This window comes from Salmo salar, chromosome ssa19 (assembly GCF_905237065.1).
Source record: "Salmo salar chromosome ssa19, Ssal_v3.1, whole genome shotgun sequence".
In the NCBI taxonomy this organism is placed as follows: Eukaryota; Metazoa; Chordata; class Actinopteri; order Salmoniformes; family Salmonidae; genus Salmo; species Salmo salar.
In genome coordinates this window covers 35187994-35201417 of record NC_059460.1, presented here as the reverse complement: position 1 = coordinate 35201417, position 13424 = coordinate 35187994, and the positions used below count along the sequence as shown (strand labels likewise).

Here is a 13424-nt window from a genome sequence, read left to right as displayed (position 1 = left end):
AGATTGTCGACACACAGGAGAGATATCGGAGACAATACATTTCTGTCACATGAACATTTGCAGGAGATTTAACTGTGAAATATTGCTAGATTTAGCTATTGTCATATTTTAAAGACTTTTGAACAAACACAAAGTGTAGCATATCTGTGACAAAGAATGGGAAGCTATTAGGTACAGAGGAGAGCTTGAGGACTCCTCCCCCGCTGTTCAGCTTCACCCGGGATGTGTTGACCGTAGTCAGACCAGCTAAGTCAGGACTCTCCCAGACCAGAGTCCCCTCAAAGCCCTGGACAGGAGAGAAGAAGGACATGACAGTCCAGTCAGAATTCACAATTAGTATTTACCCTTCTCTGTTTCAAGACTTTACCATGACATAGACCTCACCTTGGGCAGAATGAACCACTCCACTGGTTTGTACCACACACCGTTCAGACTTGTCCCAGGACTGACCGGGCTGAAGCAGGCTTTCACCACTGCCTCCTGCCACACACACACACACACACAGGTGGTGGTTGAGGAATCACAAAAAAAATACTTTGGAGATTCACCTTCTGTATCCAGTACGCTCTACTATTCTAGAGCCTTACTGCTGGTCGGTCTACCGCTGGTCAGTCTACCGACCGCCGCTGGTCGGTCTACCGACCGCCGCTGGTCAGTCTACCGACCGCCGCTGGTCAGTCTACCGACCGCCGCTGGTCAGTCTACCGACCGCCGCTGGTCAGTCTACCGACCGCCGCTGGTCAGTCTACCGACCGCCGCTGGTCAGTCTACCGACCGCCGCTGGTCAGTCTACCGACCGCCGCTGGTCAGTCTACCGACCGCCGCTGGTCAGTCTACCGACCGCCGCTGGTCAGTCTACCGCTGGTCTACAATTCTACTACTCAGTACACAAAAACATTCCTCTGCTTGATATTTTTTGCTTTCCCTAATCTCTATAAATTCCTACCACCAGCAGGCGAGCAGGAGTTTGACGTTCAATAAGTTATCTGGCGGACAGCCTGAACTCAGTGGACAGCTACACTCTGAGTCCATATTCACGTCATAAGGAACTCTTCTCCACCACGCCCACAAATGGGAAAAACAAACATTCTTTCCAATTGTAAAACAGGGGTCATAACAGTCCCAAGGACAACGATTCAGGAGGAGGCCGGTTCAACGTGTGGTTGGCTTTAATTCCACAGCGCTGGTGATAAAAGTATATTAACTTTGACTTTACAATGTCAGCAATCAAAAGAAAAAAGGCCTCCGTTTAGGAAAAACCTGTCCTAACTATAAAAGCAAAAATGGGGTCTCTTGGGCTCAAACGCAGCCTTCCCAATGAGTTACCAAACGTGAACCGCCCAGAACTTCCCAAAAACGGGCACTTAGAAACATTTGGCCACACCTATTCTGGCGCGCAGGCCAGGTACATCTACACGCCTGCGTTCAGTGACAAGACGGAGAAGTTCTCAGGACTAAACAGCACACAAATAGGTCTACATTTTAACGAAATAAAAAAAATCTGAACTTCTACATCGTGAGTGTTGCGAATGCTCATGTGCACTATAAAACATCGAATCCACTGAGGGAAGAAAAGGCAAATGAAAACGTAACAATGTAGCCTGTATCAAACATGATTCAGAAATGTATTTTCAAATGTTGAAATTAAAGAGGTAAGAGAATGGTGAAACACTAGGAATTAATATGGATTTAACAAATACCCATTTTAACTTGTGAAAGCAACAACAAAGCACGCTCCACTGGTGGCAGTTTGGAGAGCCCTGGGCGCTAGCCCCGTCACGAGAGAAGCCCTGGCCTCCAGCCCCATCACGAGGGAAGCCCTACAATATTATGTTCCTACTGAGAATGCTCAGCAGGCAATGTTTAAAAGGTCGTCATAGTGTACTTTCTTAAATGTAGTAAAAACAAGCAAGACAAGGTGGGTGTTGCCGCGACATTCTGTCTAAAAACCGACGGAGTAGAATGGCCTCAACTCACCCAAGGCGAGCGTGCAAGAGATGTTTAATATTTCAGAATGCATTGTTTAGCATTATAATGACCAACACCGGGTTGTCCCCTTTGACAACTCGCTGAATTGGAACGGGTCTATATTTTTGACGTTTTATTGCTAATCACACAAAACAATATTTTTGTCATAATTCACTTTTTTTGGAGCTCATTTTAGTTGGAATAGGTAGCTGAGGCTTGACACTTTACCAGACATGTTAAATTAGACCTGGAAACACAATATTACTATCAACAAACAGGGAGATATTAACTATTCTGCTAGCATACATATTTTTGCCATCGATTTAATACTATCTTTAAGGCAATAACAACGATTCCTTTCTACCAATAAAAGCCACTCCATCAACCACCTCACCCACTTTAAGAAAAGTGTTGTTCACTAGCTATGTACAATGCTGCATATAAAACCATATACAATGCTGCATATAAACCATATACAATGCTGTACGTACAGCGCCTTCGGAAAGTATTCAGACCCCTTGACTTTTTCCACATTGTAACGTTACAGACTTATTCTAAAATATGACTTCACTCACAGCCTGATGGTGACATTCCCCTTGATCTGGGTTCTACTGTCGGTTTCTACTGTCGGGTTCTACTGTCGGGTTCTACTGTCGGGTTCTACTGTCGGGTTCTACTGCTAGGCTCCACACTACCTGTTGTTCCAGCTGCAGCAGCCTGACGGTGACATTGCCCTCTATCTCCATGTGAGGTCCAGTGGGGAACACCCCCAACCTGGTGATGACTAGGGGGTGGAGGACCTTGAAGTCCAGGGCCACAGAGGAGACCTCCCCAGGTACAAGGGCAGACGAGTCAGACACCTCCACCAGCTCCATCTCCTTATCCTGCCCTGGAGCTGAGAGAGAGACAGAGAGAGTGAGAGAGACAGACAGAGAGAATCTTGAAGGCTTTATTCAGTTTCTTGACTTCTCTCCTCACCGTCAGACGGAAGTGATGTGACGATCCAAGGAGGCGAGGAAAGACGTGAGACGGAGCGGAGGGAGAAAGACGGAGTGAATCTAAAGTATTTCCTCTACTCCCCCCAGAGAAGATGAGGAACGGCCCATCGCCACACCGCAACCCCACACCCAAAAACACTGAATACTGCAGGGGAGCAAGGTTATTATACAGGGCATTCAGAAAGTATTCGGACCCCTTGACTTTACGTTACAGCCTTATTCTAAAATAGATTTAATCTCTAATGTTCCTCATCAATCTACACACAAAAGCAGCAACACATTTTTAGACATTTTGGCAAATGTATTAAAAATAAAAACATACCTTATTTATATAAGTATTCAAACACTTTGCTATGAGACTCGAAGTTGAGCTCAAGTGCATCCTGTTTCCATTGATCATCCTTGAGATGTTTCTACAACTTGGAGTCCATCTGTGGTAAATTAATTTAATTGGACATGATTTGGAAAGGCACACACCAGTCTATATAAGGTCCCACAGTTGACAGTGCATGTCAGAGCAAAACCCAAGCCATGAGGTTGAATGAATTGTCTGTAGAGCTCAGAGACAGGATTGTGTCGAGGCACAGATCTGGGGAAGGGTACCAAAACATTTCTGCAGCATTGAAGGTCCCCAAGAACACAGTGGCCTCCATCATTCTTAAATGGAAGCAGTTTGGAACCACCAAGACTCTTCCTAGAGCTGGCTGCCTGGCCAAACTGAGCTATCGGGGGAGAAGGGCCTTGGTCAGGGAGGTGACCAAGAATCCAATGGTCACTCTGACAGAGCGCCAGAGTTCCTCTGTGGAGATGGGAGAACCTGGGAGAACCCAGAAGGACAACCATCTCTGCAGCACTCCACCAATCAGGCCTTTAAGGTAGAGTGGCCAGACGGAAGCCACTCCTCAGTAAAAAGCACATGACAGCCCACTTGGAGTTTGCCAAAAGGCACCTAAAGACTCTCAGACCATGAGAAACAAGATTGAACCAGTTGGCCTGAATGCCAAGTGTCACATCTGGAGGAAACCTGGCACCATCCCTATGGTGAAGCACAGTTGTGGCAGCATCATGCTGTGGGGATGTTTTCCAGCAGCAGGGACTGGGAAACTAGTCAGAATCGAGGGAAAGATGAACAAAGCAAAGTACAGAGAGATCCTTGATGAAAACCTTCTCTAGAGCGCTCAGGACCTCAGACAGGAAAACGACCCTAAGCACACAGCAAGACAATGCAGGAGTGAATGTCCTTGAGCGGCCCAGCCAGAGCCTGGACTTACATTTACATTACATTTAAGTCATTTAGCAGACGCTCTTATCCAGAGCGACTTACAAAATGGTGCATTCACCTTATGATATCCAGTGGAACAACCACTTTACAATAGTGCATCTAAATCTTTTAAGGGGGGGGTTAGAAGGATTACTTTATCCTATCCTAGGTATTCCTTAAAGAGGTGGGGTTTCAGGTGTCTCCGGAAGGTGGTGATTGACTCCGCTGTCCTGGCGTCGTGAGGGAGCTTGTTCCACCATTGGGGTGCCAGAGCAGCGAACAGTTTTGACTGGGCTGAGCGGGAACTGTGCTTCCTCAGAGGTAGGGGGCCAGCAGGCCAGTGGTGGATGAACGCAGTGCCCTTGTTTGGGTGTAGGGCCTGATCAGAGCCTGAAGGTACGGAGGTGCCGTTCCCTTCACAGCTCCGTAGGCAATCACCATGGTCTTGTAGCGGATGCGAGCTTCAACTGGAAGCCAGTGGAGAGAGCGGAGGAGCGGGGTGACGTGAGAGAACTTGGGAAGGTTGAACACCAGACGGGCTGCGGCGTTCTGGATGAGTTGTAGGGGTTTAATGGCACAGGCAGGGAGCCCAGCCAACAGCGAGTTGCAGTAATCCAGACGGGAGATGACAAGTGCCTGGATTAGGACCTGCGCCGCTTCCTGTGTGAGGCAGGGTCGTACTCTGCGAATGTTGTAGAGCATGAACCTACAGGATCGGGTCACCGCCTTGATGTTAGTGGAGAACGACAGGGTGTTGTCCAGGATCACGCCAAGGTTCTTAGCACTCTGGGAGGAGGACACAAGGGAGTTGTCAACCGTGATGGCGAGATCATGGAACGGGCAGTCCTTCCCCGGGAGGAAGAGCAGCTCCGTCTTGCCGAGGTTCAGCTTGAGCTGGTGATCCGTCATCCACACTGATATGTCTGACAGACATGCAGAGATGCAATTCGCCGCCTGGTTATCAGAAGGGGGAAAGGAGAAGATTAATTGTGTGTCATCTGCATAGCAATGATAGGAGAGACCATGTGAGGATATGACAGAGCCAAGTGACTTGGTGTATAGCGAGAATAGGAGAGGGCCTAGAACAGAGCCCTGGGGGACACCAGTGGTGAGAGCGCATGGTGCGGAGACAGATTCTCGCCACGCCACCTGGTAGGAGCGACCTGTCAGGTAGGACGCAATCCAAGCGTGGGCCGCGCCGGAGATGCCCAACTCGGAGAGGGTGGAGAGGAGGATCTGATGGTTCACAGTATCAAAGGCAGCAGATAGGTCTAGAAGGATGAGAGCAGAGGAGAGAGAGTTAGCTTTAGCAGTGCGGAGAGCCTCCGTGACACAGAGAAGAGCAGTCTCAGTTGAATGCCCAGTCTTGAAACCTGACTGATTAGGATCAAGAAGGTCATTCTGAGAGAGATAGCAGGAGAGCTGGCCAAGGACGGCACGTTCAAGAGTTTTGGAGAGAAAAGAAAGAAGGGATACTGGTCTGTAGTTGTTGACATCGGAGGGATCGAGTGTAGGTTTTTTCAGAAGGGGTGCAACTCTCGCTCTCTTGAAGACGGAAGGGACGTAGCCAGCGGTCAAGGATGAGTTGATGAGCGAGGTGAGGAAGGGGAGAAGGTCTCCGGAAATGGTCTGGAGAAGAGAGGGGATAGGGTCAAGTGGGCAGGTTGTTGGGCGGCCGGCCGTCACAAGACGCAAGATTTCATCTGGAGAGAGAGGGAGAAAGAGGTCAAAGCACAGGGTAGGGCAGTGTGAGCAGGACCAGCGGTGTCGTTTGACTTAGCAAACGAGGATCGGATATCGTCAACCTTCTTTTCAAAATGGTTGACGAAGTCATCCGCAGAGAGGGAGGAGGGGGGGGAGGGGGAGGAGGATTCAGGAGGGAGGAGAAGGTAGCAAAGAGCTTCCTAGGGTTAGAGGCAGATGCTTGGAGTTTAGAGTGGTAGAAAGTGGCTTTAGCAGCAGAGACAGAAGAGGAGAATGTAGAGAGGAGTGAGTGAAAGGATGCCAGGTCCGCAGGGAGGCGAGTTTTCCTCCATTTCCGCTCGGCTGCCCGGAGCCTTGTTCTGTGAGCTCGTAGTGAGTCGTCGAGCCACGGAGCAGGAGGGGAGGACCGAGCCGGCCTGGAGGATAGGGGACAGAGAAAATCAAAGGATGCAGAAAGGGAGGAGAGGAGGGTTGAGGAGGCAGAATCAGGAGATAGGTTGGAGAAGGTTTGAGCAGAGGGAAGAGATGATAGGATGGAAGAGGAGAGAGTAGCGGGAGAGAGAGAGCGAAGGTTGGGACGGCGCAATACCATCCGAGTAGGGGCAGAGTGAGAAGTGTTGGATGAGAGCAAGAGGGAAAAGGATACAAGGTGATACAAGGTAGTGGTCGGAGATTTGGAGGGGAGTTGCAATGAGATTAGTGGAAGAACAGCATCTAGTAAAGATGAGGTCAAGCGTATTGCCTGCCTTGTGAGTAGGGGGGGGAAGGTGAGAGGGTGAGGTCGAAAGAGGAGAGGAGTGGAAAGAAGGAGGCAGAGAGGAATGAGTCGAAGGTAGACGTGGGGAGGTTAAAGTCACCCAGAACTGTGAGAGGTGAGCCATCCTCAGGAAAGGAACTTATCAAGGCGTCAAGCTCATTGATGAACTCTCCAAGGGAACCTGGAGGGCGATAAATGATAAGGATGTTAAGCTTGAAAGGGCTGGTAACTGTGACAGCATGGAATTCAAATGAGGAGATAGACAGATGGGTCAGGGGAGAAAGAGAGAATGTCCACTTGGGAGAGATGAGGATTCCAGTGCCACCACCCCGCTGGCTCGATGCTCTAGGGGTATGCGAGAACACGTGGGCAGACGAAGAGAGAGCAGTAGGAGTAGCAGTGTTATCTGTGGTAATCCATGTTTCCGTCAGCGCCAGGAAGTCTAGGGACTGGAGGGTCGCATAGGCTGAGATGAACTCAGCCTTGTTGGCTGCAGACCGGCAGTTCCAGAGGCTGCCGGAGACCTGGAACTCCACGTGGGTCGTGCGCGCTGGGACCACCAGGTTAGAGTGGCAGCGGCCACGCGGTGTGAAGCGTTTGTATGGCCTGTGCAGAGAGGAGAGAACAGGGATAGACAGACACATAGTTGACAAGCTACAGAAGTGTTGTTTCTTGTATTATTGTCTCTTGTGTCTTTAGAGAACTGTTTCACTTTGATATCCTTTTTCTTCTGTCCTGATTTTCTCTTTCTTTTCTTCTGTTAACTAGATATTCTTTGACTTGAACCCGGTCGAAACATCTCTGGAGAGACATGAAAATATATGTACAGCGACTCTCCCCATCCAACCTGACAAAGCTTGAGAAGAATGGGAGAAACTCCCCAAATACAGGTGTGCCAAGCTTGTAGCGTCATACCCAAGAAGACTTCAGGCTGTAATCTCTGCCAAAGGTGCTTCAACAAAGTACCCAGTAAAGGGTCTGAATACTTATGTTAAATGTGATATTTAATTTTACATTTCTAAAAAACAGTTTTTGCTTTGTCATTATGGGATATTGTTTTATGCAAACATAAGCAACACAATCCTGTCGTCTCGGAGCTCTACGGACAATCCCTTCGACAGGTGTGTGCGCCTTTCCAAATCATGTCCAATCAATTAAATTTACCACAAGCGGTTTCCAATCATGTTGTAGAAACATCTCAAGGATGATCAATAGGTTGCACTGGAGCCCATTTTCAAGTCCCATAACAAAGGGTCTGAATACTTACGTAATAAGATGTTTATCTGCACATTATGGGGTATTGTGATGTCCTGATGGGGAATTGTGATGTCATGATGGGGTATTGTGTGTGATGAGGAAAACAGTTAATTTAGTCAATTTTAGAATAAGGCTGTAATGTAACAATATGGAAAAAGTGAAGGGGTCTGAATACCCTCCGAATGCACTGTACATGCCCATTAATTATAATTCACATTTCCTGTAGCAAACTGGTTTATATTAAGATCCTACATCTATAGGTTTGGTTTATATTATAAATCAATCCTAATGTGACTTGGATTTAAAAAGGATGAACACCTAGACTGGTGCAAGAAAACTCTTCCCAATCCAATGCTTTTTAACTTCAGCAGTAGATGATAGAATAATCAAGTACCTTTATCTGACAGAGATGTTATATTCAACATGTAATATTCAACGTGTAATGTACCTGTGATATTCAACGTGTAATGTTCCTGTGATATTCAACGTCTCTCCGTCTCCCTCCCCATCTCCCGCTTTCTTTCCCAGCATTCCCCTCCATTTTTCTTTCCCCTCCCGCTTTCTGAGCCACTTGTGTGGGTTGTAGACTCATGCTACCACTAGAGTGAAAGCACCGCCAGCATTCAAAAGTGACCAAAACATCAGCCAGGAAGCATAGGAACTGAGAAGTGGTCTGTGGTCACCACCTGCAGAACCACTCCTTTATTGGGGGTGTCTTACTAATTGCCTATAATTTCCACCTGTTGTCTATTCCATTTGCACAACAGCATGTGAAATTTATTGTCAATCAGTGTTGCTTCCTAAGTGGACAGTTTGATTTCACAGAAGTGTGATTGACTTGGAGTTACATAAGTGTTCCCTTAATTTTTTTTTAGCAGTATAAATATTTATATTTAAAAAAAGCAGGTTAAAGACAATATGCGCAATTAACTTTTTTCACTTACGTTTTCATGTACAGAATTTAATTTTTTATTTTTTTAAATCGGTTTTCCATTGCATTTTCAACCCTACCGATAGTTGTCGTCACAAAAACTGTTCCGTTAAAAAAAAATAAAAAAAATAAAAGAAGTGCCTACTTTGGGCTTGACAGCTCTGATGCAGTGTGGGTAGGCTAGTCTACATGATGACATTATTATAGATGAGAATATTTGAATTTGTCCAACGGCAGTCAAGCATCATGTCACCAGAATAAGACCCCAGATATTTATTATAAAAGGAGCATCAAGATCATTACCAGGCTCTTTCACCCCCCTGTGAAGTTCATCAGAACTTATTTCATCTGTAGTTTAAACTGCATGGCTTCCTGAGTCGTAGTGGGACGACGACACAACAGATCATCCACATGACTCCAAGTTTACTTCAACATGATGGTTATTATGTCAATATTTGCACATAAAGACATTCCCTCCGCAATTTCTTGCACAAAAAAAGATCCCACCATGTCAAACGAACAAATTATCCGCCAGCATTTACGTCATGGTAACGGAACTTCCTGTTTCCATCACAGCTATAGTGTTTGTTTCTTTTATACGGTGAGATACTTCACTCGCATACAGTGGATGGAAACCTGGTTACAGACAGACTGACATCCTTCGCTCTCTGTTTCTATAACACATATTCCTCCAAAGCTGTTTTGTCATCTACTGTACTGGTGTAGCTAAAAGCTGTGCTGTACTGGTGTAGGTCCTACCTGGGGGGCGGGGTCTGTGAGGTCCTACCTGGGTCTGTGAGGTTCAAGAGGGAACATGAGTAGGGATCCTCTCTGTCCTCCTCTGGAATGGGACAGCCATGTTTCCCAATGATAAACTTCACCTGCACCCTGAAACGACATCACAATAAAACACAACACTATACCACCACAACAAAAATACCTGTAACATAACACCATATAAAACAGTCATCCCTCCCTAATTATATCACCTCTGATGAGTTATAGGTTTCCAAATGGTACAGTGCATTCAGAAAGTATTCAGACCCCTTTGACTATTTCCACACTTTTGTTTTTGTGTTACAGCCTTATTTTAAAATTAATAAAGAAAATTAAAATCTCAATCTACACACAATACTCCATAATGACATTTTGAGAAATGTATAAAATAAATAACTCAGTACTTTGTTGAAGCACCTTTGGCAGCGATTACAGCCTCGAGTCTTCTTGGGTTTGACGCTACAAGCGAGTTTCTCCCATTCTTCTCAAGCTCTGTCAGATTGGATGGGGAGTGTTGCTGCACAGCTATTTTCAGGTCTCTCCAGAGATGTTAGATCGGGTTCAAGTCCGGGCTCTGGCTGGGCCACTCAAGGACATTCAGAGACTTGTCCTTGTCCTGAAGCCACTCCTGCATTGTCATGGCTGTGTGCTTAGGGTCGTTGTCCTGTTGGAAGGTGAACCATCGCCCCAGTCTGAGGTTCTGAAAGTTCTAGTGAAGGTTCTCTCTGTACTTTGCTCCGTTCAGCTTTCCCTCGATCCTGACCAGTCCCTGCCGCTGAAAAACATCCCCACAGCATGCTGCCACCACCATGCTTCACCTTAGGGATGATGCCAGGTTTCCTCCAGACGTGATGCTTGGCATTCAGGCCAAAGAGTTCAATCTTGGTTTCATCAGACCAGAGAATCTTGTTTCTCATGGTTTGAAAGTCTTTAGGTGCCTTCTGGCAAACTCCAAGCGTGCTGTCATGTGCCTTTTACTGAGGATTGGCTTCCGTCTGGCCACTCTACCATAAAGACCTGATTGGTGGAGTGCTGCAGAGATGGTTGTCCTCAGAAATGTTTTGGTACCCTTCCCCAGATCTGTGCCTCGAAACAATCCTGTCTCGAAGCTCTACAGACAATTCATTCAACCTCATGGCTTGGTTTTTGCTCTGACATGCACTGTCAACTGTGGGACCTTATATAGACAGGTGTGTGTCTTTCCAAATCATGTCAATCAATTGAATTTACCACAGATGGACTCCAATCATGTTGTACAAACATCAAGGATGATCAATGGAAACAGGATACACCTGAGCTTAATTTTGGAGTCTCATAGCAAAGTGTCTGAATACTTAAGGTATCTGTTTTTAATACATTTGCCAAAATGTTTAAAAACGTGTTTTTGCTTCATTATGTGTAGATGGATTAAGTAAAATAAAATCATCAATTTTAGAACAAGGCTGTAACGTATCAAAATGTGGAAAAAGTCAAGGGGTCTGAATACTTTCCGAATGCACTTTGTTGCACTACTTTTGGCCAGATAACCTAATAGTGCACTATATAGGGAATAGGGTGCCATAGGGCCCTGGTCTAAAGTAGTGCACTATATAGGGAATATGGTGCCATATGGCTCTGGTCTAAAGTAGTGCACTATATAGGGAATAGGGTGCCATAGGGCTCTGGTCTAAAGTAGTGCACTATATAGGGAATAGGGTGCCATTTCAGACACACTCAGTCATTTGCCAAGGCACTTCTCTTCAGTTACCATGGTTACTATGGGTTGCTGAAGGCCATGTCACTCCCTCTGTATCATACACACACATATATAATGCTATCTGTATCCCAAATGGGACCCCATCACTTAATATTAGTGGATTAGTTTTGACCAGTATCCCGACTCAGACCAATGTATATAAAACACACGTGTAGTGTATATATGTCTATGATCCATACCTGTGTCGGTAGTGTGTATGGTCCCGGAGGTATCCCAACCACGTCTGTCTTATAGCCTGTCTGAGATCATAGTGATGTCTGGAAGACAACACCCCCACCAGCACCTCACCACAGGGAGATGCTGCCGAGTCCTCATCTGTCAAGACAAAATCATTACCAGAACACGTAAACACGTGGGGAAAGGGGGGATTCATGTAAAATGTGAACCATGTATAGACAGTCCATTTTAAAACTTCACCTAGACTACATTATATTTAAATCTGGAAAATACATTCCTAAAGCAGATGGCTATGAAGTCTTACCACCAGCGGGAGAGGAGAGTTTGCCACTTATGACGAGATTTGCATCTCTAAAATGGGTCGATTTGCTACTCTAAAATGGGGCAAATTGGATTTAAAAGCAGGCGCCCCGCCATCAAGGCCACCGAGCAAGTCTGCTGACGGGGAACCATTATCACTTTGGGAGGGCCGCCTGCATGCCAATTGCTCGTTGCTAGCTGGGAAACGGTTGAACTGATTCCTGTCAACATGATTTAATTATTATAAAAGACGTGGTTATGAAACCCATGAGACGTAACAGAAGATTGGCGACGAGTAAGTCTGAACCTAGTGGAACAATTCTGTCCAGAAGAAGTTGGTTAACGTTAGCACAGTGTATTGCTAACAGAGGTAAATACATAAATCGAGCTAGTTAAGAGAGAGTTATCATCGTCACGGACGGAAGAAAATGATTTGAGGCAGACATCAAAGCAGGAAAACAACGTGATTAAAACAAACTTGGGAATTAAAAAACTGCTAAACGAGCGAAGTTGATGAAACGTCAGTGAGTGAAGTGAATGAAGATCACATGACGGAGGAAAATCTTGCCGTGGTTAAGGACAATATCGAAGTGAATGACAAATCAGGAGCCTATTGAGAAACGGAAAATGGCCGGGATTGTTGTAAACATTGGACAGCGTGATGAAAGCGTTGAGTAGTAGAGCTCATATCCAGAATGGTTTGAATATTTTGTTCTTGCAAATGACAGATGAGGACAAAATTGTGCCTAGATTTGAGTTATGGGGCTACAGACAATTCATTTACTATGCAGCCTGCTACAGGCACACAGGGCTGGTAATAAGACATATGGGGATATTGTGGAAATACTGAAAAGGACACTTTTCACCCAAAACCACTAGTTATTGTTGAAAGGTTCCACAGAAGAAATCGGAAAGAGGGAGAATCAGTGACAATATTTGCTGCTGCGTTTACCTACCAGAGCACGGAGTTTAACGCTGGTCTAAATTACATCGTTAGAGACATACTAGTATGTGGGCTGCGGAGTGAAGCTACACAAAAAAAAGACTATTGACTGAAAGTCATCTGACCTTGACAAGTGCCATTGAAATCAGTACGTCTATGGAACTAGATGCTAAAAAGAGACTCAGTTGAGTTCATGAGGAAAAACTTCAGAGTTGCAACTGAAAATCAGAGACAGGGAAATCAAGGGACATGGCAAAGTGAGACATCAGGCTGATATGCTGGTGCAAGGACGTGCTGGTGAAAGGACGTGGACGTGCTGGCGTAAGGACGTGCTGGCGTAAGGACGTGCTGGCGTAAGGACGTGGATTATCAAGCCTGTGGTTTAAAAAAATAAAAAAAGTGCCACGTTGAATGAGCCTGCAGAAAAAAAAAAAAAAAGCGCTCAGAGAAAACAAGAAACATTCCAACAAAAAGTAAGACATGAGGCGGGAGAAACCTGAGGTGATGAGGAAGTCACACTGAAAATCCTAAAGTGTTGCTGGGGTCTGCATGGCTACTATTTCTCTCCCTTGTTAAAGTGGCAACCAGTGTGTAT

At 45.8% G+C, this 13424-nt stretch overlaps 1 protein-coding gene across 1 annotated transcript in view; it reads right to left on the bottom strand.

The window, feature by feature from the left end:
- The window catches only part of b3galnt2 (beta-1,3-N-acetylgalactosaminyltransferase 2), a 28537-nt gene that overhangs the window by 6073 nt on the left and 9040 nt on the right, over positions 1 to 13424 (bottom strand). The window contains exons 2-6 of the mRNA XM_014157917.2: positions 11589 to 11724; positions 9664 to 9764; positions 2664 to 2863; positions 385 to 480; positions 176 to 286 (exon numbers count right to left, since the gene is read on the bottom strand). Coding sequence (XP_014013392.1) covers positions 176 to 286; positions 385 to 480; positions 2664 to 2863; positions 9664 to 9764; positions 11589 to 11724 — 644 coding nt within the window. The remainder of the gene's footprint in view (positions 1 to 175; positions 287 to 384; positions 481 to 2663; positions 2864 to 9663; positions 9765 to 11588; positions 11725 to 13424) is intronic.